The sequence below is a fragment of the Sturnus vulgaris genome, chromosome 29 (assembly GCF_052056855.1).
Source record: "Sturnus vulgaris isolate bStuVul1 chromosome 29, bStuVul1.hap1, whole genome shotgun sequence".
Classification (NCBI taxonomy): domain Eukaryota; kingdom Metazoa; phylum Chordata; class Aves; order Passeriformes; family Sturnidae; genus Sturnus; species Sturnus vulgaris.
Genome location: NC_142271.1, coordinates 4,918,939 through 4,945,724, shown reverse-complemented (window position 1 = coordinate 4,945,724; position 26,786 = coordinate 4,918,939). Strand labels below are relative to the sequence as shown.

Genomic DNA, 26,786 nt, shown 5'->3' with positions numbered 1-26,786 from the left:
TCTGTAAATGAATAAATAATGGTCAGGCTGGCTGAAAACTTCCTCTCTCCCTGTGACAATGTGCTTTGGGGGAAACCCAAACTTTGTCAAATCCCAAACTCTCTGGCCTTCCTTGTTTTTTACCTCCCTCCTGCTTCTTTTTTTTTTTTTTTTGCACAGAAAGTTCTGGTAAAGGAGAGCTGGAGAAGAGCTTTGGACAAGGGCCTGGAGTGCCAGGACACAGGGAATGCTTCCCAATGGCAGAGGGCAGGGAGAGACGGGATTTGGGAAAGGAATTCCCAGAGAATCCGTGGCTGCTCCTGGATCCCTGGAAATTCCCAAGTGAGGCTTGAGCAGCCTGGGATGGTGGGAGGTGTCCCTGCCATGGCACTGGGACATCTTTAGGGTCTCTTCCAACCCAAACCATGCCATGGTAGTTGGATGGAGAAGCAGCTTTAATTAATTAATTGATTTAATTAATTTCAGCATCACCAGCGCTCCTGCTGTGCCTCTGGAAAAGGGAAGGAAAAGGCATCGCTGCCTTTTGGGAAACATCTGGGAATAGCCAACATCTGCCCTGGGGGAATCACCCAGGGGGTTCTTGAGGGAAATGTTCTGGTGCCACCACGTTCCCCAGAAAAAGAGAAATTTTGTGTCCAATTTTCTGGGAGCTGGGAAAAACTGGGAATCCCAATTCCAGATACAGCGCAGCAGTGGGAAAAGCGAGCCCGCTGCTCCCTTCGCCGCCAACCTCTATGCGTCTACATCACTTATCCACTGATTTATTTGTAAAATAGAGTGGTTTGTAAAATTTTGACCCATTTAGACGCGCTGCGCCCCGTCCTCCCTCAACACCCGGGGGGCGGGGTGGGGGGGTGAGAAGAATCTCATGGCTGCTCTCCCCAGAGCCCCCTGAGCGGTACGGGAGGAGCTGAGCGCTGGGTGTGAGCCTGAGGCCGCTCCGGGGCCGCTCCGGGGCCGGTTCGGGGTCGCTCCGGGGCCGGTTCGGGGCCGGGCCCGCGCACATGGCCCGGCCCGGGCACCGGGACCGCGCGTCCCGCCCGCGCCTCAAGCCCCGCCCCAGACCCCGCCCCTCGCCCGCATCGCGCCCTCCCATTGGCCCGCGGCCTTTCGCTGCCGCGCTCTGATTGGCGGCCTCCCGCGAGCTCCTCGGGCCCGTGGGCGGAAGCGGCGCTACGGCGGCCGCCGAGGGTCCCCCCACACGCGCGCGCGCGCCCCCGGCCGTGTCGAACGCGGCCGCCCCGCGCTGCCCGCCCGGGATGCGGCCCCGGTGGCCGGGCCGGGCATGAGGGACGGCGGGGGGGCCGCGCCCAGCACCGGCACCCGACGGCACCCGGGCACCGGCGGGGCTCCTCCTCGGTGAGCGGGGGCGGAGGGGTGGGGGGGAAGCGGCGGGCCGGGGTGCGGGGTGCGGGCGGTGCCCCCAGCGCTGCCCCGGCCGCCCCTCGGTGCTGGCACCGGGCACGGAGCCGGGGCTGGAGCGGCCGGGGCTTGGTTCGGATCCAGGGCTGAGTCTCTTGGGTGTTTCAGTGGTTGGTGGGATCCTGGAGGTTTTTGGCTCCAGGGATTGTTTGGGTGGTTGGTTGGTGGAAGGCTGGAAATTTTTGGGTCCAGGAATTGGTTGTTTGGGTCTAGGAGTTGTTTGGATCCAGGGATTGCTTGGTGGCATCCTGGAGTTTTTTGGGGTCCGGGGCTCGGTTGTTTGGGTGCAAGGATTGTTTGGACCCGGGACTTGCTTGGTGAGATCCAGGAGATTTATGAGTCCAGAAATTGGTTGTTTGGATCCAGGGGTTACTTGGTGGGATGCAGGGAATCTTCAGATCCAGGAATTGGCTGGTGAGATCAGGAGAATTTTGGGTGCAGGGCTTTGTTGGTCGAGCCCAGCAGCTGTTTGCATCCAGGCTTTGGTTATTTGGCTCTAAGGGCTGGTTGGATCCAATGGCTGCTGGTTTTTTTTTTTTTTTTTTAATTCTTCACTCCACCACTATTATTTTATTTTTTTTTTTTCATCCTCCTGCACTCCCCTGTCTGAACTGGGTGGATTCCTGCCCACATCAATAGGGGAGGCGGAGGGGAAAGTATGCAAATCCTGCAAATCCTGCTTTTTATTTGGTGTTCACTCACACACACACACACACACACACATCCCATACCTGCGTGCCACCTCCATCCCCAAAAATCCCCATCAGGGGCTGGACAACACCCGGAATTTTTAAGGAGCAGCTGCTGAGAACGGCAGGGATTTGCTTTGCAGTCATTATTAGGATTTTTCTGCTGCTCCCATTCCCACCGAATGGGAATTTTCAATTCCTCACGGTGCGTGATTTCGGTCGGGCTGTTTATTTTTAGGGTCTCCTCGCCTGTTTGCAGGGAATAGTTGTTCCATCGCCATGGCAACGGGGCTGAGTGTACCATAAACATTGTTCGAGGGGAGCTTTTCCAGCTGAAATCACACTTCCTTTGCTCCATCCATGCAGCCGCCGTGCATAGAAGGAATTTTTAACCTGTGCTTTGGGGTTATTCCTGCTCTGAGCTGGGGATGCTTCTCCTCCCCGCAGAGGGTTGTGCCTGTACAAGCCAATTTAATCTGCTGTTGGTAAACACTGCCCAGATGAGGAGGAAGCCAGTGTAATCTCCTTAGGAGCTTCCAGGAAATCGGAGTTTTTATGGCTTACTCAAGAACAATCCCAGCAGGGGCACAAACCCATCAAAGGCCTTTTGGTTTTGAAGTTTCCCATCCGCTCTGTGTGTTCCTAAACCTTCCCTAGGCTCTCATATCCTAAAAAAAAAAAAAAAAAAATAAATAAATAAAATCTTAAAGAAATCTCACATCCTAAAAAAAGAAAAAGAGGGTTAGGAAAGGGATGGTGTGCTCATCCAAATGTGGAAAATTAGGAAAATGTGGAAATTGTGTCTGTCCATATTCAGTGTTGTGAGTTGTCCCCAGGCAGGGATGGAGGAGCAGCAGGAATTACACAGAATGGCTTTAAAAATCCCTTTTTTCTCCCCCCCCGTTTTCCTTCAGGTTAAACATTAAAAGTCAGGTGCGATAATCAAAATCGTATTTGATAACAAAAGGAGGCCCCTTTTTCTCTGTGTCAGGATTAAAATATCCCCAAAAAGCTGCTTGGCTCATCTGCTGCCAACCTGAGGCTGCAGCCGTGAGCCCCATGGAAATCCTGATGTCATTGTTGTCCTTCATGGTTTGTTCCTGATCTTGGCTAATTCAGAAAGGCAGGGAAGGCCAGAAAACACTGAGGAAAAACTGGAAAATACAAAGAAAAAGGAATATTTCTTTCTCAGGACTGAAAAGCTGAAACAGTTTGTTCCTAACCCCCCAAATATTTGCTCAAACACCTTAATTTGGTCTCAAGCGGTTTAAATTTTTGAGCCAGAAGAGACGAAATTTATTGCAACATTTGTTTTGAGTTAAAAAGAAAAAAAAAAAAAAGAGAGGCTTGGAGTGGGATTAGGCAATGAAAACTCTGGAGCAGCTCTTATCATGAGGACATCCTTCAGCATTTCCTTCCAAGGAACTTCCTGCCTTGATAACCACGGCTTCTCCTTCACAATAATCTGATTTTCCTGCCTGGATTGGGAACAACGGTGCAGGGAATACCAGAGCCAGGGGGAAAACAAGATTTTATTGCGTTTATTGGGGTGCTTTTTCCTTATTTTTCCCTGATTTTTGTTGGTTGTTAGAGATGGAATGATTTGATTAGCCCTTGGAAAGCTGCCAGGGGTTGGAATTTTTTTAAGGGAGGTGTAGAATTGTGCATCTCTAGTTTGAGTTCCTTGTTTAATTCCCTTATTTTACACATTTAAGAGGCTTTTACCTGGTATTTCACCTGTATTTCACCTGGAATTTCACTTGAGTGTGCTCTGGAAAAGGACCCAATTCCCTGCTGTGCTTCTCACCACATCAGGGTATGGAGTTTTGGACAGTGGGTTTGTAGGGTTTTTTGACACTAGGCTCTTTCTAAAATTAATTAACATTGATAAAATCCAAAAAGTACCAGTTCAGGTGAGTCACAGCCCCAGGAGCTGGAAAAGCTTTTAGGAAAGGTTTCTTAGGAATGGGATATTGCTGATGAAACCGGTGCTTGGTTTGATTTTGATAAACCACTTAATTGGATTTTTCATCAGCTGTGTCACACCTGCCACTACAATCAAAGGGATGGGACATCCATTTATTTATTCACTTATTTATTCATTTATTTAATTGGACAAAGAGTTGGGGGGAATCCTGCTCAGATTTTTGAGGTTTTCAGCGTGGATTTGGGCCCGTGACCTCCAAAATTCTCCTTCACCCAGCTGTGTTTTCCTGGAACAGCCACCAAGGCCTCGTGTCCACAGCAATATTGCACAAGAGCAGGAGGTGCTGTCTGCAGGATTCCTGCTGCTCACGCTCCGTGGCCTTCCCAAAGTGCTAAAAAAAAATAAAAAATAATAAAAAAAAATCCCTGGGAATGGCTTTGGGAAGTTGAAGGCAGAGCAGCTCGGAGCTGCAATCACAGCGAGCTCAGCTCTGCTGGAATTTCCTGGAATTTCCTGGAATTGAAGCCTTGATTTGCTCACCTGCACCGTGTGCTTTGCCAGACCTGTTGCTGCCTTCATTTCCATTTTTATTTTGGAAGCTGCTTCTGTGTCCGGCTGAGTTTTCCTGTGCTCGGTGCAGCTTCCCCAGCCTCTTTTTTTTTTTTTTTTTGGGGGGGGGGGCTGTCCCCTCGGTGTGTGCCACTGTCACCCATCTGTCACCCTGCCAGCCCAGCCGTGCTGGGCATGGCTTTGCTGTGTGGCTGTGACATCCTTCCTTTCCTCTGGGCCTTTGTTCCTGTGTGTGGGGGCCTGGCCAGGCTTTTTATTCAGCCCATCTGCACAAGTCATCAGGCTGCAGATGCTTCACCAGAGGCTGCTGCAACAAATGGAGGTGAAAGATTATTGGAGATTGTTTGGTGTTGAGTCAAAGCACGGGAAATCTGCCAGAAGACCTCGAAGGAGGGGGTTAGGACAGGCCTAACCCCCCTAATCCTGCCTTTACTCCCTTCCCAGGGCGTGCAGAGGGATCCTTTAGGAGCACAGAGGGTGAATATTTGGATTTATTGTAGCGTAGCTGCTGCCCACGGGGGCGATTGTGCCACTTCCCAAACTCCTGAGTGCCGGCCCTGATTGCACCCTCACCCTTCCAGGAAAACCCAAACCTCCAGGCCCTGTAATCCCATGGATCCCACAGAGGAGAAGAGACAAATCCCAGATCCTGGCTTTTGTGGATGGAGCCTTGCAAAGCCCGGCCTGCAGCAGCAGCAGGAGGAGGCTCAGGTTTGGTGCAGCCCAGCCCTGGCAGCTCCTGCTCGGCTCCCAGGGTCACCCGTGGGCGTTGGAGAAGATCTCAAGACAATAATAGTGCTCTATTTTAGCTCCCTCCTTACAAAGCAGAGCTGCCCTCTGCCTCTAGCAACTATTTTTTCCTCCTGCTCACATGGTGCAGGAGGGGAAAGGCTCTTCCCTCTCCTCCTCATTCCCTTTTCCACTGAGGCCTTTTCCTTTCTCCACGGGCTCTTAGGAGGGAAAAGAACCTTCCCAAAAGGATGTTTTGCAGCGGTGTGTTTGTAATTATTGGTGTGTTCATCCTGGAGGAAAAGCATTTAGGCTTAGGAGGGTTTTTTTTGTGCTGGTGGAGAGGAGGTGAGTGGGGCCTTTTGAGGAAATTTAAAAAGTTGAAATGCTGTTTATAAACGTTTCACCCTCAGTCATGTAGGGTAGGAGTGGGACAGGAGTTCTTGAGCCACTTCTCATCCCTGTTGGTGCCAAGGAAAGGCAGCAGCTGCCTCCTGCCCCAGGTGCTGGAGAAGGAAAAATCTTTTCCCCACGTTTGGTGGTGCTCAGACAAAGAGAAGTTCTCAGCTCACCTGTGCTGCTTTTTAATTTTACATCCTGTGTGACGGGTTTTTTTATATTCTGCTTTTTCCTGGAGAAACAAGAGGGTTTTTTTATGTCTTCTTCTGCTGAGCAGCTTTGGTACTGAAGTTAAATGAGGTGAGAGTTAAATGAGACACAGAATTGTCTCCTAATACACATTTCCCAGGTAACAACTCACTCCTGGACTCTGAAGGAGCAAAATCCACCTGTGATCCCAGTGCTTTGACCAAGGTTGTTTTCTGGCTTTCCCTTTGGATATAATCCCAAAAAAACCCCCTCCATATTCCCCCTTTCTCTGAGGTTTCCATGAGGTTGCAGTGCAGGATCTCCATCATTCCCTGGAGATGAAGGCAGTGAATATTTAATAAAGAGGAATATTCAGTCAAACCCATCCATGAACAATTCCAGGCTTCTCTCAGCTCCTGTTCTGTGACAGCCAGGGAATCAGTGAGGCCTCCTTTTGAATTTTTTGAAATCTCCACCCTTTTGATGTCTCTTAGAGAAGACTTTTCCAAGCTGGGGATGTGCAGTGTGTCCTCTGAGTGATGGACACAATCGTGACACGCCTGAAGCTGCAAATGCCAGAAACATCAGGAGGAACTTGATCAAAATCCCACTCCAGTACAGTCTGTAGCTCTGCCCTTGGCTGAGGATCCTTCCAGCTGGAAAACTGCAGGATTTGAGCAGCCTGAACTCTTAAATTTGGTCAATGCTCCTCAGAACGACTTAGCTCATCTCTGGGAAAGGTGTTTTTTTGGTTTTTTTTTCTGATGTGTTTTAATATCTAGTATTTTCCATCATTTTGGCCACTCTGTGTGTGCTGTTTTACAGAACTTTGTGCTGCTCTGTGCATCTCCAGCTGGATTCCAGACCAGCTGTGACCTGGGCAGCAAGGCTTGGCTTGGAATTAACACCAAGGTGGGACTTCCTAAAGGGAAGTGAAACAACACCAGTTCAATTCTGGGATGCAAGCCGTGTGGATTTTTAGCAGGAGGGGTGGGGGGAAGAAGCAGAAGAAGAAGAAGAAGAAGAAATAAAAAAAAAAAAAAAAGCCTTTGCCACTGTGAAATCCTGTTGCTAATCTGATTTCCACGTTGCATCAGTGAGCTCCGTTTGGTGCAGTGCTCCCGGAGTGCTGGAGATAAACGCAGCGTGGGAATAATCACTCAGCTTCGTTTTCCCTGCTCTCTCTCTCTCTCTCTCTCTCTCTCTCGGCACATCTCACTGCTCCTGACAGCTCTGCTGGGTGGCAGAACCCAGTCCTCGTGCTCTCCACACCACCACGTGTGGCTGCATCATCCCTGTGGCTAACGAGGCTCAGGCCTGGCTTTCCAAATCTGGGTTTTTGTTTTTTTTTTTGGGGGGGGGGTGGGTTAAATGGCAACACCAGGCGTTCCTGGAGGGGTTTGAAGGTGTTTTTCCTGGTCCCTAAATCCTGTATGGACCAGCTGGCACAGCACAGAGCCAGTGTGGGAAGAGTCTGGAAGCGCAGCCTCCAATTTCTTCGAGTGCCGAGCAATTAATTTGGGCAAGCAGGGAGTTGTACGTGTGCAGTAATTAACAGGGAAAGCACCTAGGGCCAGCCTAACGAGGGGGTGTGGGTGTCCTTCCCTTTGAGATCCTTCCGTGTAATTGCAGCAATTTACCTGGCTGGATCGATGTGACATCAGCCTGTGTGCCATGAGGCAGGGATTCTTCACATAGGGCTGAAATGCCACGGGCTGTGCCCAAAAAGGTGCCAGCCTGGGGGCACCTCGTTTCCCCCGAGAGCCCTGTGTGAACTGTCAGCTCTAATCCTGTCCCAGGGCTCCCTGAGTGCTCAGCCTCTCCCCTGGCCACGGTTCCCTTCCTTATATAGGGCTGGATAAGTGCTGGGCACTAATGAGATTTGGAATAAAAGGCTTTGGGAGCAAGGATGAGCTGGCTGGATCTCAAACTGAGCCCTGTGTACACAGGGACTTCACCCAACACCAGCCTGGCTCCTGCTCCCTCAGGCTGGGATTTCGTGCCTTTGCTTGGGAGCTTGGGAAAAGTGTTTGCATATCAAATTCACCCAGATGGAACCCCTGGACTCCTTTTATTTAGGGGAAAAAAGAAAGTGGTTCTGTACATCCAGATGTTTTTAGTGTTACTCACTATCCCAGAGCATTTTTGCTCTGTTTTTATTTCACAGGAAGAGGTTTAAGCTGCGTTAATTAAATAGTTCTGGACTAAGAGAATCTATAGGAGATGCTGAATTAGTATTTTATCTGGTTTAATTCACACTGTATCTTATCCAGAATGATGAGTGTTCTGCTTAAAAATATTTGTGAAAATACTGTTTGGTGTAGTCAGATATGGCCAAGGTAAAACTTTATCTCTCTGCCTGGTCTGTCCTTGATGAATTTATGCATCAACAACTTCAGAGCAGGAATCAACTGGCCAATATCAGTCCTAGAAAGTCCCAGCCTAAATCATTGACATGGGTAAGACGTGGCAGGAATTAACAGCTGAGTAAAAGCAGTGTTTGAATTTTAATGTAAATTTAGTTTCATGTTTACTCTCATTAAAAAAAAAAAAAAAAAAAACAAAGGCGATACCTGGAAAAGAAAGATACGAAGGAGAGATTGGGGTGATTGAGAGGGCAGGAATGGAAACTGAGGGAAAATTGAGTTGTTTTTGCCGTGGCATCTTCCTGGAGCTTTGCAGTTCCTCGTTGTGCTGTGTTCCCTCCGAGGTGGGAGCAGGGAAAGGAGGAGGTGAGGGGGTGGTTTCATCCTTACCTGGCTCTACCTGAGCTGTTCCTCACAAAGCAGCACAAGCCAGAGTGGGGGAACATGGAACAACTTGGAAACAAATTTTTTTTTTTTTTTTGGGGGTAGTGACTCACTGCAACTTACCCAAAGTGACCTGATTTAGTTAAATGAGGCTAAATATAACCCATGTGAAAAGTACTGACATGTGGGAGGAGACGCCAGAGTTGGCACTCAGCCCCTCAGTTCTGCAGGGAACATCTTTCACGACTGGTGACTAATAATTTTTTACTCTTGCTGGCTTTGGAAATAACAATCCCTGCTCCTTTTTTTTTTTTTTTTTTTTCTTCCCCCAACCCACCTTGTAGGGAGAGGGAGAGAGAGAGAGAGAGAGGAGGGAAATGCTGGGGGTTTAACCTGCCCTCTGTGCATTGCAGCTCTCTGCTATGGACAGTGCCATCACCCTGTGGCAGTTCCTCCTCCAGCTGCTCCAAGAGCCCCAGAACAAGAACATCATCTGCTGGACCTCCAACGACGGGGAATTCAAGCTGCTGCAGGCAGAGGAGGTGGCCAGGCTCTGGGGGATCCGCAAGAACAAGCCCAGCATGAACTATGATAAACTCAGCCGGGCGCTGCGCTACTACTACGTGAAGGTAGGGTGGAAATTCTGCTCCAATCCTCGGCCCTCTCACTAAGGAGCTTTGTTTCCTCCTGCCCTCCCCTCCTCCAGGGGAAGGGGGTGGCACTGCTGTGTCTCTGCCAGCTCGAAGGGAAGTTTGGGCTGCTTTGTTTAAAGGTGTTGGTTTGGTTTTTTAATTCGGTTTTATCGTTGCGCTGTTTCCTCCTCGTTGGTTCGTTTCGGGTGGTTCTGGTGGTTTTGTGCAAATCTGCTTTTGGATCCTAATCCCCTTTCCAAAAACACACAGCTTTGCAAGGGTTAAAATCCTCATCACTCCGGGTGTAGCACTGGGAGAGGATGATGATGGAGAGCATGAATATTGCACCTCTTTTTGCAGCTTTCTCTTTATGTTCGTTTCTTTCAAAATAAACATCTCTCAGCCCAATAATATTTTTACTTTCTCCGTGTATTCAGAATTTCACTTTCAGTTTGACCACTGTTTTCAGCCCAGCAGATTAAGAGGCTTTTGTTTATCCAACATTTTGGGAGTCTCACCTTTGTTTCCCTTTATCCCACGGCCGCTCGTGTGTGAGTGGAGCAGATAAAAATAACCCCCAGTTTCTGAGGAGCCTGCAGCAGGTGGGAGGTTGCTGCTGTTCTTTACTGGGTGGCACAAATCTGTACTGAGACATCTCAGCAACAATCAGGGAATGATAAATAAGGATAATCCCAAATCCAAAGTGAGTGTGGCATTTTACTGAGGAGCAGAACGAGTTTGACAGATGCTGTTCTGTGGTATTGAAATAACTGATTATAATGCCTGCATTCTGCTGACGAGTTCAGCTGCTTATTTTCCTTTATTATCATCTTATTAAGAATAAAGGTGGTTTGATTTGAAGTACAAGCTCTCAATTCTGCAGTCCTGGAGAAACCCTTTAGCAAGTTGTACTGTTAAATTACCCATAGTGTACCCAGCTCAGTGATCCTTGATGGGGGTAATGGGCAATCTTGGTTTAATTGAAGATGTTAAACAGGATTTTTTTGGCTGTTTTTAGTATGTTTAAGCTCACCTGTTGCAGTGTTTTGTCTGCCAGCTCCAGGAGCAGCACTGGAACATGCAGGGTGTTTTTAAAAACAGGAAAAAAAAGAAACATAAAAAGAAACATTCTTTTTTTTTTTTTTTTTTTCGGCTGAAAGATTACAGACTTTAATTCCTCTGCCTATTTTAGGCAGTGTTTGTAGGAAGAAAATTAAACTGAAGAAAGGTCTAAATATACTTTGTCTTCTTCCCCCCCCCCTAGAATATCATTAAGAAGGTGAATGGGAAGAAGTTTGTGTACAAATTCGTGTCGTACCCAGAGATCCTCAACATGGATCCTCTCGTGGTGGGCAGGATCGAGGGGGACCCGGAGCTGCCCGGCTTTGGGGAGGTCACCAGTGCTGCCAAGGACGTGGAAAACTGCGGGAAGGAGAAATCCCAGTCGTGTGCTAAGTCCTCCAGCCGAAATGACTACATCCACTCAGGCCTCTACTCCTCCTTCACCCTCAACTCCCTCAACTCCTCCAGCGTGAAGCTCTTCAGGTCCATCAAGATCGAGAACCCGGCCGAGAAGCTGGCAGAGAAGAAACCTCAGGACCCCACCCCTTCTGTCATCAAATTTGTCACCATGCCCTCCAAAAAGCCTCCCAGCGCCCCCCTGGTCTCCACCGCCTCGGCCGTGGCCGTGACTTCCACGGTTTCTGTCACCCCCAGCGTGTCGTCCTCGCTTGCCCTGGGCTCAGAGGAGACCCTGCACACTCTGGAGACGCTGGTGCTGCCCAAGCTGAGCGTCCCCGAGGCTCCTGCAGCGCCTTTGCCCAACCTGAGCACCGGCTTCACCCCCACGCCTCCCATGTCGTCCTCCGTCTCTCCCACCTTGCAGGTGCCCTCCACGCCCCCCTCGCCTCCCCTGAGCTCCAACCCCGACCTGGACATTGACACGGACATCGAATCTGTGGCTTCCCAGCAGCTGGAGCAGCCCCAGAGCCTCCAGCAGCAATCCCCAGAGCCCAAGGAGCAGCAGGATTCGGCCGTGCTGGAGAAAGAATTTGCCAATCACCTCTCCAGGTCGAAAAAACCCAAAGGGTTGGAGTTGGCTCCCACTCTGGTGATCACAGGCAGTGATCCGAGTCCTCTGGGCATCCTGAGTCCTTCTCTCCCCACTGCTTCTCTTACTCCAGCACTTTTCTCTCAGGTGATCAAATTCCCTTCTCGGTTTCTTTGTTTTTCTTTTAAAATAACAATAGTGATGATGTTACGTTTGAAAACGGCAAGTGGGGAATGAATAGTTGGTTGTGTGCAGAGATTTGAAACTCGGGATGTCCCTCCCTGGTTTTGGTTTGGGTTTTTTTTTGGGTTTTTTTTTTTTTTATTTCAGTCAAACACAAGTTTGATTCACAAAGTGGTGTTAATTCAGCCCCAAAGTGTGCCCAGGTGCTGGGCATGTGGAGGCAAAACCCAGAGCAGCTCCAGCAGGATCTTTATAAACATTGCCAGGGGGGGACACTGAATTATTCCTAAATCCTTCACCCGAGCCTGAAAATCCTTCAAAAACACAGACCCACAGAGGTGTCTGCTCAGCTTTCTTTTTTTTTTTTCCTCACTTAGTAGCATTTAGTGAAAGCCAAAGTCTTGTGAGCAGGCAGCAATAAGAGCAGCTGCTTAATTTGGTTTTTATCTTTGTGTGGGAAAGGAAAGCTTTCATGTCTCATGGAAAACTTGGAAGAGAACAGAATCCAGCAGGGCTGTTAAATCATTCCCTATCTGTGTCATCTCTCCCCTGCAATAAATTGGAATTAGAGTGAAACCGTGGGGAAGCTGCTGGTTGAAAACTGAAATGGATGAAGACAGGGGAGAAAAAAAAAAACAACAAAAAAAAACCAACAAAAAACCAAAATTCAAGTGGAATTGTTCTTTTGGCAGCCTGGGAAGTGCTTGGCTGGTGAACCTGGAATTTCAGGAGCTGGATGGAAACTCCTTTTGTTGTTGCTGGCATTGTCAGTGACATCAGGAGCAATTTTTTAATTTGTATTTTTTTTTCTTTTTTAAATCCGGAATATTTCACTTTCCCAGAGTGCAGGTGCTGGATTTGGAGGTGTGGCTTCCAGCAGGATTTGGGAAAAAAATAAAAAAATAAAAAAAAGCAAAGGGTTGGCTCAGCAGAGGGAGGGAGGGAGGAGGAGGAGGAGGAAGGAGGGGATGGGAGTTCCTGAAATCCCAGCAGCTGAGGGGATGTTGTGGCTGGAATTCCACGGGAAAGGTTGGAATTATTCTATTTTTAATTTTTTTATATACATATATATTAAAAATATACATATTTTTAATATAATATACATATAACATGCATATTTCATATATAATATATATTATATACATATTTTTATATATAATATAAATAACATATATATTTTATATATAATAGAAATATATCAACATAGAAATATATCAATATATATAAAATATATATAAATATATCTTTTATATGTATTATATATTATATATATTGTTATATGCTAATTGTTATATATATAAGCACTTATATTATTGGATTTTTACAAATATTAAAATGAATACTACATGTGTAATTTTGTATATATAATATATATTATACATATATATATAATATAAATGTATAATGTTGAAAAGCTTTGCTGTATGAATTCAGCTTCTTTTAGTTCTGCTATTAGCAAAATTTAGAAATAATAGTGTGATAAATACATATAAATACATATAAATACATATAAATACAAATAAATACGTATTTTTTTCTTGGACTATGACATGGTATTTATAAAAAACCTTTTGTTCATGTAACTAACTCAGAGAATGGTAAAAAAAAAAAAAAAAAAAAAAAGGATAATCAGGAAATTCTTCACATTCTTGGATTATCACACCAGGACATAGGGAAGGGATTTATTGATCTCCATTATCAGGGAGTGCCCCCGAGCTGATTTCCAGGTGATTTTGAATAATGCATGAGGATTTATGAATATTCATCAGCTTGATGCATTTAAAGAAGTGTTTTCTGATTTTCTGATTCATTGTGTGGCTGAACGTGTTCATCCTTTATTATCTTTTATTCAACCTTTCCAAATCTCCCCCAAAAAAATGGTTTTTCACAGAATTCCACCGGGGAAAGGCTCTCACAGATGTTTTCTTCGGTTTTATTTTATTTTTTATTTTATTTTATTTTGGTTTTCAGACTCCCATCCTGCTGACTCCCAGCCCTCTGCTCTCCAGCATCCATTTCTGGAGCACCCTGAGCCCCGTGGCTCCTCTGAGCCCTGCCAGGCTGCAAGGTGCCAACACCTTGTTCCAGGTGAGTGCCAGGCTGCCCCCTCCAGGGATTCCAATTATCCCAAATAAAAACAGGAATTGGTGTTTCCTTACCCCCCCGTGGTAGCTTTTAATTTTTACCCAAAATTTCAAGGTATTGTAAATGGAATATTTGAAATTTCAAGGTACCAACACCTTGTTCCAGGTGAGTGCCAGGCTGCTTCCTCCAGGGATTCCAATTATCCCAAATATTGACAGTGGAAATAAAACAGGAATTGGTGTTTCCTTACCCCCCTTGTAGCTTTTGAGTTAATTTGGATTTTGACCCCAAATTTCAGGATATTATAAATGGAATATTTCAAATTTCCAGGTGCCAACACCTTGTTCCAGGTGAGTGCCAGGCTGCCCCCTCCAGGGATTCCAATTATTCTAAATATTTACAGTGGAAATAAAACAGGAATTGGTGTTTCCTTACCCCACTTGTAGCTTTTGAGTTAATTTTAATTTTTACCCAAAATTTCGGGATATTATAAATGGAATATTTGAAATTAACTGCTATAGAGAGAGATTATTTTTCTTTTTCAGGTCTGTTCTTCCTATAAAAATTCCCTCCCTGTAATTTTTTTTTTTTGGTTGAGATTTTCCTAAATTCTGAAATTTTCCACTCTATTGATTGTTCCAATCATTCCTGCTAAAAAATATTAATTAATCTCACAGCTAATGAGGAGAAAGAGTGTGTGTTTGATTTCTATGGGGATGTGTGGCACAGTTTTTTAATGATTTTTATGGAATAAATCCATAAAATTCACTCCTTTCATGGGGGAGCCCTGGCACAGTTTCTCAGAGAAGCTGGAAATGTCCAAGGCCAGATTTTTTTCTTATTATATAGGAAATTATATATTATATATTATGTATTACATATTATATATTTAAGAAAAAAAACTTCCTTTATTTGTAATTCTCATCTTTTCCCCTCACACTTCCACTCTGGCACTGGAATTATCACATTGCCTGATTTTGCTGAGGGTAGAATTTAACCAATTTAATCAATTTTTATTTCATTTCACCGAAATTTGAAGAATTTAATTAAATCTTTTGGGTTGGGATGAATAAAACAAGGATGGCTGAGGAAAGAGCTGAAAATGAACTGAGGGATGATTTAAACCCTGGTTTAAACCCAGGACTTGGATTAAAGTCACATTTTAATGAGGATATGGGGCAGTGCTCAGCTCACTTTGACACCACTTGGCATTAAAAAGAAATTAAAAAGAAATTAAAAATAAATTAGAAATGAGAAGCCAGGCGTGTTTTTTGAAGTCTGGGCTGATTTTCCTTTATTTTATTGTTACATTTCGATTTTTTCCCCATTCTCCTTTACGAGAGGAGCAGCGAATTAAAGAATTTCTTGATGATTTTTTTTTTGTTTTGTTTTGTTTTGTTTTGTTTTATTTCAGTTTCCCTCAGTGCTGAACAGTCACGGCCCATTCACACTGTCAGGACTGGATGGACCCTCCACCCCTGGCCCCTTTTCCCCGGATTTGCAGAAGACATAGCACCTGGAATTCCTGCACAGGGACACAGTGACAAGCAAGGCAAAGACAGGACACTTCTCTTTCAACCACCTTCTTTTATTTTTTTTTTTTTTTTTTTTTTTTAAACCAGTTTGTAATTCCACAGAGATTCTCAACAGTTGCCATTCCCAAATCAAAAAAAAAAAAAAAAAAACAACAAAACCTTTTTTTTTTTTTTAATTTTTTTTTTAAATTATTATTTTTTTTGGCCAAAATTCCTCCTTTTTTTTTGTTTTTTTGGAAGAACCCAGGTTGGGAATGTATATGCAAACGCCTTAATAGGAGCTGCAGCTCCAATCTCTTCTCCTCCTCACTTTGGAAGATTTTTTCCAAAAAAAAAAAAAGAATTTTTGGGGTGATGTTGCAGCAACTTGAACGTGCAGCAAACAGCACCAGAGGAGGCTTTTTCTCTGTGACTCTTGGAAAAAAAAAAAAAAACAAAAAGAAACAAACCAAGAAACCTTCTTCTGCTTCCTGTGCTCAGCAAGGAAAACCCTGGATCCTGATGGGAGCTGACATTCCAGGAAAAATTTGGGAATTGGGGTTTGTGCTCTCAGCTCTGCCATGGGGCCACCACCACAACAACAACAAAAAAAACCCCAAAAAACAAAAAACTGGGGCTTTTCTGCTGGCAATTTTCTTTATTTTTTGCAGGGAGAAAATGTAATAATTTTATTATTTTTTTTTTTTCTCAAGGATTTATTCTGAATTTGTATCCAGGACAATTCTGTCTGAGAGTGGTGGTGAAGCCCTAAAATCCCCTGGGACAAGAAGTGGGGCTGGATTTTGGATTTGTCCCTGCCCCTGCCATGGATGGAGGGAACAGCTCCTGTCACTTCTCACACAGTTTAAATGCTGGAGTCCAAACATTTCTTGTGCCAGAGACTTGTTCCAGAGCCTGGGAGCTCCCTGCTGGATGAGCAGGATGGGCAGATTTTCCCTGGATTTTGGGGAGAATTTCTCTGAGTTTTGTGGAGAATTTCCCTTGGTTTTGTGGAGAATTTCCCTTGGCTTTGTGGCGAATTTTCCTTGGTTTTCGGGGAAATTTTCCCTGTTTTTGGGGAGAATTTTCCATGGTTTTTAGGGGAATTTTCCTTGGGTTCTGGGGAGATTTTCCCCTGGTTTTTTTTTAGGATTTCCCCTGGGTTTTGGAGGGAGGTTGCTGCCTGACCTGAAATTCCAGACCCCCAGCAGGGTGAGAACAGCAACGTGCCATCATTAATGTTGCTCCTCTTTCCCCACGGTTCTGGAAAATTTTCCTGCTTTTCCCCACATGGAAAAGCTTCTCTTTTGCCAGCTCTTACCCCAAGTTTTGCAGTGGAGCTGTTGCTATTTTAAAATTTTTATTATTATTATTATTATTTTTTGGAGGGGTTTTTGCTGAGGGGTTCAGCAGGAGTTCAGCCTCGTGATCGATCTCCTGGATTAATAATGCAGGAAGATTTTCCAGAACAATTGGAGACGAAGATGAAATTTGCAGGTGGATTTTTACACCTCTGAAGGCCTTGAAAAAAAACCTGAAGGGTGAAAAAGGAAAAAAAAAAAAAAAAAAGAGAGTTTCTCCTCTCTCCAGCCCCTCAGTGTGGGTGTGTTGGGCTGTGGATCCCATTTGGGTATCTGAGGTCAGGCAGCAACTTCTGCCTTTGAGCTGGGGATTGTCAGAGCATCTTCTCCAGGAAATATTGCCAGGAAACAGATGGAGACATCTCTTTGCTTCAGCATCCTCAGAGCTGCCATGAGCTGAGGAAGATTTTTTTTTTTTTTTCCCTCTGCAGCACGAGGAGCTGTTTGCTGTAAATACTGCACCTATTCCATGGATAAGTGGTGAACTCGAGCTTTTCCAGAGTTTTTTTTGGGTTTTTTTTTTTCTTCCCTTTGCCACTTTTGCAGGCTTGGAATTCCCTTTTAAATCCACAACACACAAGACTTTTTCTTTCCCTGCAGTGATGTTCCCTTTTTCTATATCCTGACATTGAGATACAGAAAAAAAAAAAAAACAAAAAAAACCCCACTTTTGTGTGTTCCTGACGTGACACCTGGGACAGGTGGGTGGAACAGAGTCGCTTTTTTTTTGTTTTGTTTTGTTTTTGGGGCATTGTTCACCTGCCCAGGGGAAAAGTGGGAGAAAAAAAAAAAAAATTATTCTTTTTTCAGGTGGAGAAGCAGGGAGTGAGCTCATGGAGTGATCTGTCTTCCTGTTGGCTCCTGTCAGAGGCAAAAAATGCTTCACATTTAGACATCAGCAGATGCAGGAGGAAATTCCTGCGCCAGCAGCTCTTAAAATGTGCAATATTGACCTTTTTTTTTTTTTTTTTTAATTTTATTTTGATTTTTTGAAATGCAGAAGCGAAGCTGCAGGTGATCATGGAAGAGCAGGCATCTGGAATTTTTTCTCTTTTTTTTTTTTTTTTTTTTTTTTTGGTTTGCATGTTTGGAGCCTGCTCTGGGAAATTTCTATAGCTATGTATAAATAGCAGCACTTTGGTTGGTTCAGGTTGGCCAATTTTATGCCTACCAAATACTTTGGACTTTGGAGAGAGCAGCATTTGCAGGCTGGGATTCTAATTGAAAATTCATGAATGAGCACTAAAAACTTGCAATTTAATTGCTTTCCCTTCCCCTTGTTCCCCTGTGGAGAAAAGCCAAGTTTAGCTGTTGAAAATTTGTGCACTTAATTCTTTGTGAGCTTTTATCTTTTTGGGCAGAGGGTCAGGCCCAAAAAAAAATGCAATTTCTGGGCTCCTGCTCCTCTCTCCAAGGAGCTTCCCAAGATTTTCTGTGCCACAGAGATCCAGGTTTTCCTTTGGGAATGCTGAGTTCCTGTGGAAATGCAGCCTGGCTGGGATGGTTTCCAGCAGGCAGAGTGGGAATAGGATCACTTTGGCTTCTGAAGGAAAAAAAAAAAAAAAAAATCAGAGTCCACATAGGATGATAAACTCAGGAGGCAGCTGGGAAAGCTCATGGAGAAGGGAGAGGAGCAGCTTTTTGCTGCCTTTTCTCCACTGTAATTTTCAGGTCACTTAAGGGAATATTTCCTTGTGCTGCCTCATCAGCCACATCCACTGACAGGGAGCTGCCAGCTTTTCCTGGGATCACATTCCTGACAGAGCCTCCCTGGGGGCTCAGCTCAGTTCTTTAGGTCACTGCAGGAGCTGTTTTGTACAGCTCCTCACAGTTTATTTTGAATTTAAGATAGGGCAGGTGGGGTTAGAATAGATTCTGTTTTAGTTTTGTACCGTGGTGATGTAAAAAAATAAAAATTCAGCGTTGCAGAAAATCTTTTTTTTTTTTTTTTTTTTTCTTAGGTTCCTGTTGCTGGAGTAGCCTTGGTTTTGTGGAATGCTTGGCAATTTTTGCATCAGTTCTTTCCTGGTTGGATGGGGGTTCCATGGAAGGTCAAAGCTTTTGGTGTAGAACAAAAGAGTTTGGCAGAAAACAAACAAGAACCCAGGTTCTGGAGGTGGGGATGGAATTCCTGGTCACAGCTCCCATGGAACCCAAATCTGGGAGGATTTTTAGGGACCATGGAATCTGAATTTGTGTCCTGCTTTGGGAATCTCTTGGGGTTTTTTTTTTTTGGTTTTTTTTTTTTTTTTCCATGAGGATCTGCTGCTGCTGCCTGGCTCTGTTTGGGATCCTGGATTTTCAGGGTTCCTGGCAGGAGAAGCAGAAAAAAAAAAACAAAAAAAAACAAAAAAAACCTCCATGGTTCTGGAACCATTGGTTCTGCCTTTCCTGGGAAGGTGATCCTGGTAAAAAGAGGGTGATGGAGGAATCCTGAGGGTTTTTTGGGTTTTTTTTAGCAGCAGCTTTAGGTTTAGAGCTTTGTTTCAGCAGGGGATGCAATTCCTGTGCCCAGATTTTGGCACATTCAAGCTCTGTTCTGCAATAGGTCAGGAAGGGATGAAAATCCCTGGAGTTGGACAATTCCTTCTTTTCATTTGGAGCATCCCAAGAATTCAGTGTCCTTGGGATAATGGGAGTGGTGTGTGAGAACAGAAAGGGATAATTGGGATAATTTCTCCCTCTGATGCATTTTTCACACCTCAAAGAAATCCTTTTGGGTTCCTCATGTTCATTTTAAGGGCAGTGGAGCTGCTGAGGTGCAAATCCCCTTTTTCCAGTGGGATTCCCTGTGGGATTGCAGCTGGGATGGGAGGGAAGGGCCCTGATCCCCTCCTGGAGCTTTTCCTGGAGCTGAGATCAGAACCTGCCCCTCTCTTGTGTCCCGAGCTTTATTCATTTCCCTTTTTGTTTAAATTTTTTTTTTTTTGGCTCCTGTTTTATGGCAGTTTTTGATGTGCTCTGCAGTTTTAAGGCAGATTTGTTCCCAGTCCAGCTCAGTGTTTTATCAAGAGGTTCTCTTGGTATTGTCACCTCTGGAAATCAACCTCAGCACGGGGTCAGGGAATGTTGTTAAAATCCACAGGTATTTAAAAACTTTTTTTTTTTTTTTTTAAGTTTTGGGTGACAGTTTTGCTCTGTTTCCTTCCTCAGCTCTGTGTGAGGAATTGGATCTGGATCTGAAAGAGTAGAAATGGGGGAAAAAAAATAGAAGAGACTTTTCAGCCTCTGAGGTGGGGGTTATTTTGTCCTAAAAATCACAGAGTGGGTGTTGCAAGCAGCCCCTGAGGAGCCCAAAATCCCTGAGGATTCACTCAGGAGCTCTCCAGGGGTGTTTATGGTTTGGTTGGGAGTTAATTAAGCAGCAATTAGCAGTGGTTGAGTGTGAGCAGATCCAGGGGAGTGGGACAGGCTGGGTTTGTTGGGATCAGAGCTGGCAGAGGAAGATTTTGGGATAAAATGCAGGAACAGTTTAATGCAGCCCTCCAAGGTGTCCCTTTGCTTTGGGGAATGTTTATTCCCCTCTGCATTTAGAGCTGAAAAGTCGATTTGGAGTTATAAAGCTGAGGGGAAAAAAAAAATAAAAGGGGGGGGAGGAAATTCTGCTGGAATTTTGTGGAAACACAGCTGGAATGAATCTGGGGGTGAATCCTTCAGCAGCAGGAATTTTGGGAGGTCACAATCCTGGGAATGAGCACAAATCCAGCAGCAGCTGCTCCAACTTCCCTGGGCTGGGCTGGACAGGATTTTGTGTCTTGGAGGGATTGAAATCAATTTAAATCGATTTTTATCCATTTTTTAGCCATTCCAGCTCCCCCCCCCAGTGTTGTCCTGTTCATTCCTGGGGTGCACATCTGTTTTGGGAAGGTGATTTTGGGGCTGCTTTCCTTGCTGGGATTATTCCTGAGGCGTTTTTGGGCACAAAATTCCACCGGGGAGAGAGGGGAGAGGTGACTCTGGACAGGGAGAAAAATCCTTGGAAATGGAACCAAATCTTCCTCCAGAGCCTGATTTTTGTCAGGAGGGCAGGGCTGCCCATTCCTGTCGGGATTCCTTGGTGAACTCAGGGCCCTCTCCAGCAGAAAAAATGAAATTTTTGGCTTTGGTGTCAGCAAATCCTGAACTGAGGGATTTGATTGGTGCCAGGAACAAGCAGGAATCAGGGGAATGTGTTCCCTGCAGATTTGTTTTTCTGTCTGACCACAGGTGGACAAGGTGGGCAGGGCTCTTGTTTCTCCTTGGATATTCCAATATTTCCCTGTTGGAACAGCAAAATCTCTGCTTCCTGTAAATTAAATTATTTTGGAACAAAACCACCCTCAAACTGGCAAGAAATGAATTTTCTTTTCCTCATCCCAAAGAAAGCAGCAGATTTTGCTTGTGGAGCTCTTCCAGGCCCTGATGAGAAGCACACTCAGAGCTGAAAATTTGTAATTTTTTTATTTTTTTTTTTTTTTTTTTTTTTAAGATTCCTCAGTGTTGAAGCGTGGCTGGAAGAGCTCTGCCTGGAGCACACGTGGGTCGTGCCTGGCAGGATTTTATTCCCAAAAAATCCATATAAATATCCCCATCCTCCCCCCAGGCAGATTCTGCACTCTGCAGTCAATATTTTGAAATATTTTTTGCACTCCTTTGGGAGGTTTTTTTTTTTTGGGGCTTTTTTCTTCACTTTTAGCACTCAAATCAATCCTTCCCCAGAGTGGACTCATGAGTTGCCAAATGTTATTTTTTGATCTTGGTTACCACATCTCCTGAGACAAAGAGAAAAGTGAATTAAATGTGTTTTTTGAGTAACTTCGTGTGCATGGAACAAAAAGTTTGGGGGCTCGGTTTGAAAAGATTTCTGTGCTGAGGTTGTGCTGCAGGAGGTTTTCATCTCAAAGCAGGGGTGGGACAGGAAAATCCTGAAATCCTGAAAAAACAGGGATGTGAGTGGAGACAGGAGCTGAGTGCAGAGCCCATTTCAGCAGTGCTGTACCAATAACTGGAAGCTTCTTTATTTTGATTTTTTTTTTTTTTTTAATTGTTGTTTTTCTGTGTATTTTGGAGCACAAGGAAGGCTCTGAGGTTGGGCTGTGCATGGTTCCTGCAGTGTGCTGTGTGCTGGGCTGGGGGGGTTCCAATATTCCAATATTCCAATATTCCAATCCCTGCCTTTGCTCTGAGCTCTTTGGGATGTGTTTTGGGGTTGGTTTTTTTCTTTATTTTTTAATTTTTTTTTTATTTTTCCCTAGCATGTCCTAACCCCTCTAAGCTTTGAAACTGCTTCCTAGAATTGTGTTGACTTTTTCTTTTTTTTTTTTTTTTCGTTCTTGTTGTTGTTGTTGTTCTGCTGTTGTTCAGTTGCACAGAGTTGTTTTTTTTTTTCTGTATAAAAATACACTTTTGAAACGTTTCATTCTCTGTGAACAGGGTTGAGATTTATTCTTTGTAGCTTTGAAAAAGATCCTAAAATTCCCTTTTCCAACTTGTTTTGTAGCCTGTTGCAGTGTTACCAGATGGCCTTATGTACGTCACAGTGCTTTGTGATGGGTACAGTAGCACATTTAAATGCTTATTCCCCCTCTGCATTTAGAGCTGAGAAGTTGATTTGGAATTTTAAAAAAAAAAAAAAAAAAAAAAAGGAAGAAAATTCTAGGGAAACACAGCTGGAATGAATCTGGGGGGTGAATCCTTCAGCAGCAGGAATTTTGGGAGGTCACAATCCTGGGCTGGGCCGGGCAGGATTTTGTGTCTCGGAGGGATTGAAATCAATTTAAATCGATTTTTATCCATTTTTAGCCCCTCCAGCTCCCCCCCAGTGTTGTCCTGTTCATTCCTGGGGTGCACATCTGTTTTGGGAAGGCGATTTTAGGCTGGATTTTTAGGTGAGCTGGGATCTTGGCAGGTTTTTTTTTTTATTTTTTTTTGGGAGCTGCCAGCAGATCCCTCCCTCTGGAACTCTGGAGTTTTCCCAGTTTGACCTTGCTGGGATTTTTTAGAACAATCAGTGGTGAAAACTCCCCTGAAATCAGAAGGGGGAACATTTCCAGTGGCTCTTTCCAGAACAGAGTTGCATTTTTATTTTCTCTATAAATATATATATATATAAATATATATATATATATATAGTACAAATTCAAGAGGCAAAATTATGTTGTAGTGAGTGTCTGAAACTTCCTACACTGGAGACTTTTCTGGACAAGACAATTATAAAAGTCACCCCTTGTTCCAGCTGGGTGACCCTGCCTGGGACAGAAAATTGCTTCTCAGTTTAACTTTTTATTTTTTAAATATTTTATTAGAGTATCTTAATGCCATTGTGTTTAAAAAAAAAAAAAAAAAAAAAAAAAAGTTAAAAAAATGCTGGTATGTAATGCAAGTACATAAATAGCCAAAGTTTTCAGTAATTGTTCAGTGTTACTAAATTTTGCTTTTATTTAACCTTCAGAGATAACATTGAGGAAGACCTTCAGCGTGTAAATCATCCTGAAAATTCAAAATCTGGGCAACTGGATTAGGGCAGGGATGGAGTTGTTTGAGCACATTTCAGGTTTGAGTACAATTGGGAGGCAAAAGTTGTTTTTTTTTTTTTTTTTAAAAGATGCAAAACTTCCTTTGCACTGTCCTGACACTTCAAAAGTGACAAATGCTGCTTTGGCATTTTGGGAATTGTTACTCAAACACCATGAAGGTCTTTCCTGAGAAATCAGGTGACTTTTTTCTATTGCTTCGATTTTTGTGCAAAAAAAAAAAAAAAAAAAAGAAAAAAGAAAAATAAAAATCAATGTATTGCAATTTTTTTTTTTTTTTAATGGGGTGGGAATAGTTAAAGAAAACTATTTTATGTAAGAACTGACAGAGGGATTTTGCTTTGTATAATGCAAGCTGGCTTTAAAAAAAGCATTGTAGCAAATTATTCAAGTCAATCATATGTTAATAGTTATGTGCAACCAGACATGCAAAACAATTGTATTTTTTTAAATAAATATTTTTAACAAAGTTTCTGCTCATTTGACTGTTTTTTGGGTTTTTTTTCCTTTCAGTAGAGCAAATAGAAAGTTACAGCTGCAGGGGATGTGATAAGGAGGGAGTTCATCAGACCTTGAGGTGTAAATTGTATTTTAAAGATTTCTTCTAAATCAGGTGCTGTTCTGGTGAAAATTTCCTTAAAAAAATGATTTTTTTTTTCTTCTTAATTAACCAAAATGGAGATTGATTGGAAGGGAATAAGGAGATTTATTGGAATAAAATAATGAGATTGATTGGAATGAAATAATGGAATTACCAAGCCCAAGAAATGTGATGGTGAATTTTAATTCAGAAGAGATTTCTCAAATCTGCCGGGCCAGAATGAGAGATGCTTTAAAAGCTGCCAGCCCTGGCGTGACACAAACTGGGGACATTTCTGCCCAGATCTGCTCCCTGCTGGAATTCTTTGGTGCTCATTTCCTCTGAGCAGGGCCCAGAGATGCTCTCATGGTGGGAGGAGCCCGAGGAAGAACAGATTTGGGTTTTTTTGGGGTTTTTTTTGTGCTGTAAATGAGTTTTGCAGCCCTTGGTGGTTTTATTGTGGGTGATTTATTCTGGGCAGGTCCAGGAGATGAACAGTGGCATCCTGTGGAGCTGCAGAAGAATTACAGCCTGGAATAGACCTGGAATCAAATCCCAGAAGGGTTTGGGATGGAAGGACCCTAAAAACACCTCCAGCCTGGCCTGGAATTCGGTTTAATTTCATTACAGGATCACAGAAAAAAAATCCAACTGTGGGATTTGAGGCTGGAGGGGTCCCTGAAGTCCAGGGATGAGCTAAACCCAGAACTGAGCTGCAATGACCTGACCCAAACTCACCTTGAGGGAGGAAAATGGAAATTCAACAATTCCAGGCTCTTTCCTGCAGGAGTTTGTGGAGATTTTTTTATAGCAGGGAAAAGCTGCTGCTTGGAAAAAAAAAAATGGGAATTTCCCAGGGAATCTGTGAGAGTGTCCAAGGAGAAACCTGGGACAGTGGGAGGCGTCCCTGGCCATGGGATGGGCCCAACCCATTCCACAATTCTTCAAATGCCAAAACCATTTTAATTAAATTAAAAATAAAAAAGAAATCCATTAGATTCAGCCTGAGTTTAAAACCTGAGAAATGATCCAGTCAGCGAGCAATTAGCAATCAATCACCTTTAATTAACCACTGCTCTATATACACACCTCCATATGTACATCACATACAGCAGTTCAAGCGAGGAGTTACATCCACAGCCACTCCTGGCAGGAGGAATTTTTGATATTCCTCAAAAAAAAAAAAGAAATCCAGTCCTGTGCTGGTGGCTGGGACAGGCCATGCTGGGAGTACCTTACACAAGGCACCTGGATGAGGAGATTGCACAGGTGAAGCAGCTGGAGCCTGGCTCCCAAATAAAAAAAAAAAAAAAATAAAAATTCCTTCTCTCTTAGAGCTTCCAGCTTGGAAGGTGGAAATAAAATCAACCTTAAAAAAAAAAAAAATTAAAAGAAGAAAAAAAAAAGACACTGGAGCAGCTGGAGGAGTGACTTAAAGCAAAACAAACCAGCACAGCTCATTCTTAATTTAAAAAAAAAAACAAAAGGAAGCCACCCCCCAAAAATAAAAAATTTAAAAAAAAAAAAAAAAAGAGAAAAGCAAATGATTACTTAAAATCATTTAAGAGGCCTGAGCATGCTGAGTAAGACACTGTTTAGTGTGGAATATACAGGAATTAAATGTGCAAATAGAGACAGGCCTGTGTGCACCTGGAGGGGCTCTGCCATGGAGGAATTCCCCCCTTGGGAAGGAACCGGGGAGGTGACACTGACCCGAGTCACAGAAACGAATTAAAACCCAGGATTGTGCTGTAAAAATTCCAGGGGGGATCCTGTGCACCACAGGCCAGAAATCAAAATCAATTCAAACGCAGTGACCAAGGCAGGAGACATTCAGTCTTGGATGAGGAGCAGAGAGAGGCTTTTCCTCACCACCCTCTGTCCTGAGCAGGTAAAAAAAAGAAAAGTTCATTTTCAGGAGGAGTTGCTGTGCAAACATCCCTGTTTCAGTCCCAGGGTCAGGCTGGCTTTTTTTTTTTTTTTTTTCCCCAGTCCTAGGGTTTTGTTTTTTTTTTTCTTTTTTGCCACAACCCCGTGCTCAGCTCGGACGTTTTTGGGCTGGATTTCCTCCGTTCTGCCTTTACCCCACTTCCTGTGCTTTTGATTGCAGAGAACTCGCCCGATTCAGTTCATTAAAAGGGAGATCAGCCTTGGGAGTGATGTTTAATTTGATTTATTGCTTGTGCAGGGCTGGGCCGTCCCTCAGCGCTGGTACTGCCCCGTGTCCTCGGGCTCTGCTGCTCTGCCAGGGGAGGCCTCGTCCAGCTCTGCAAGAAATCCCTTCAATATTTCACCTGAACGGACACTTTAATTGAGGTTAAAGGGGATGGCTGGGAGGTTTTCCCCTCAGGAATGGTTTTATTCCATCATCCCCCACATCCACACCTCAGTGCCACGTCCAGGCCTACCCTGGGAATGGGATGGGGGGATCCTTCTTCCAGTGTCTAACAACCCTTTCCATGAGGAAATTCCTGCTAAAATCCCTCTCCCCTCCTGTCCCTGTTGCCTGGGATGAGATCCCAAATCCCCCCCGGCTGGCCCCTCCTGTCAGGGAGTTGTGCAGAGCCACAAATTCCCCCTGAGCCTCCTTTTCTCCAGGCTGAGCCCCTTCCCCTCAGGATTCTCCAAACCCTTCCCTGGACACCCCCAGGATTCTCCAAACCTTTCCCCAAATCCTTCAGGACTCTCCAGACCCTTCCCCAGCTCCCTCAGGATTCTCCAAACCCTTCCCCAAATTCCCCAGGATTCTCCAAACCCTTCCCCAAACTCCCCAGGATTCTCCAAATCCTTCCCCAAATCCCTCAGGATTCTCCAGACCCTTCCCCAAATCCCTCAGGACTCTCCAGAACCTTCCCCAAATCCTTCAGGATTCTCCAAACCCTTCCCCAAATTCCCCAGGATTCTCCAAACCCTTCCCCAAATTCCCCAGGATTCTCCAAACCCTTCCCCAAATTCCCCAGGATTCTCCAAACCCTTCCCCAGCCCCATTCCCCTCCCAAACTGGGAGCCCAGAACTGGTCGCATCCCTCAAGCCACACCTGGATGCGTTTTTTTTTTTTTGCTTTTCCCACTCTGCTCCTTTTGTATAAAAACAACCAGCAGCTCCAGACTGAGGTGATAACTCAAAAATCCTTTATCAGTGAGGTTTTTCCAAGAGCCTGACAGCTGCCCTTGGCTGGCAGCCCCATTTATTC

The 26,786-nt window shown here is 44.4% G+C and overlaps 2 protein-coding genes across 2 annotated transcripts in view; one reads left to right on the top strand and one right to left on the bottom strand.

Moving 5' to 3' along the window:
• Positions 1 to 1,229: 1,229 nt before the first annotated feature.
• On the top strand, positions 1,230 to 23,481 carry ELK4 (ETS transcription factor ELK4). Its single transcript, XM_014872664.2, has 5 exons — positions 1,230 to 1,359; positions 9,089 to 9,304; positions 10,572 to 11,504; positions 13,512 to 13,628; positions 15,040 to 23,481. The coding sequence occupies exons 2-5, from the start codon at positions 9,098 to 9,100 to the stop codon at positions 15,136 to 15,138; spliced, it is 1,356 nt and encodes a 451-aa protein (XP_014728150.1). The 5' UTR covers positions 1,230 to 1,359; positions 9,089 to 9,097; the 3' UTR covers positions 15,139 to 23,481.
• SLC60A1 (solute carrier family 60 member 1) overlaps positions 23,216 to 26,786 on the bottom strand; it is a 19,281-nt gene continuing 15,710 nt past the window's right edge. Inside the window, exon 10 of the mRNA XM_014872684.2 lies at positions 23,216 to 25,859. Within this exon, the coding sequence (XP_014728170.1) occupies positions 25,795 to 25,859 (65 nt within the window). The 3' untranslated portion in view covers positions 23,216 to 25,794. The remainder of the gene's footprint in view (positions 25,860 to 26,786) is intronic.

Coding starts and splice junctions, on each gene's coding strand:
- ELK4 (XM_014872664.2), top strand. CDS start 9,098: ATGGACAGTGCCATCACCCTGTGGCAGTTCCTCCTCCAGCTGCTCCAA. Junction 11,505..13,511: donor CTCCAGCACTTTTCTCTCAG/GTGATCAAATTC, acceptor TTTGGTTTTCAG/ACTCCCATCCTGCTGACTCC. Junction 13,629..15,039: donor GTGCCAACACCTTGTTCCAG/GTGAGTGCCAGG, acceptor GTTTTATTTCAG/TTTCCCTCAGTGCTGAACAG.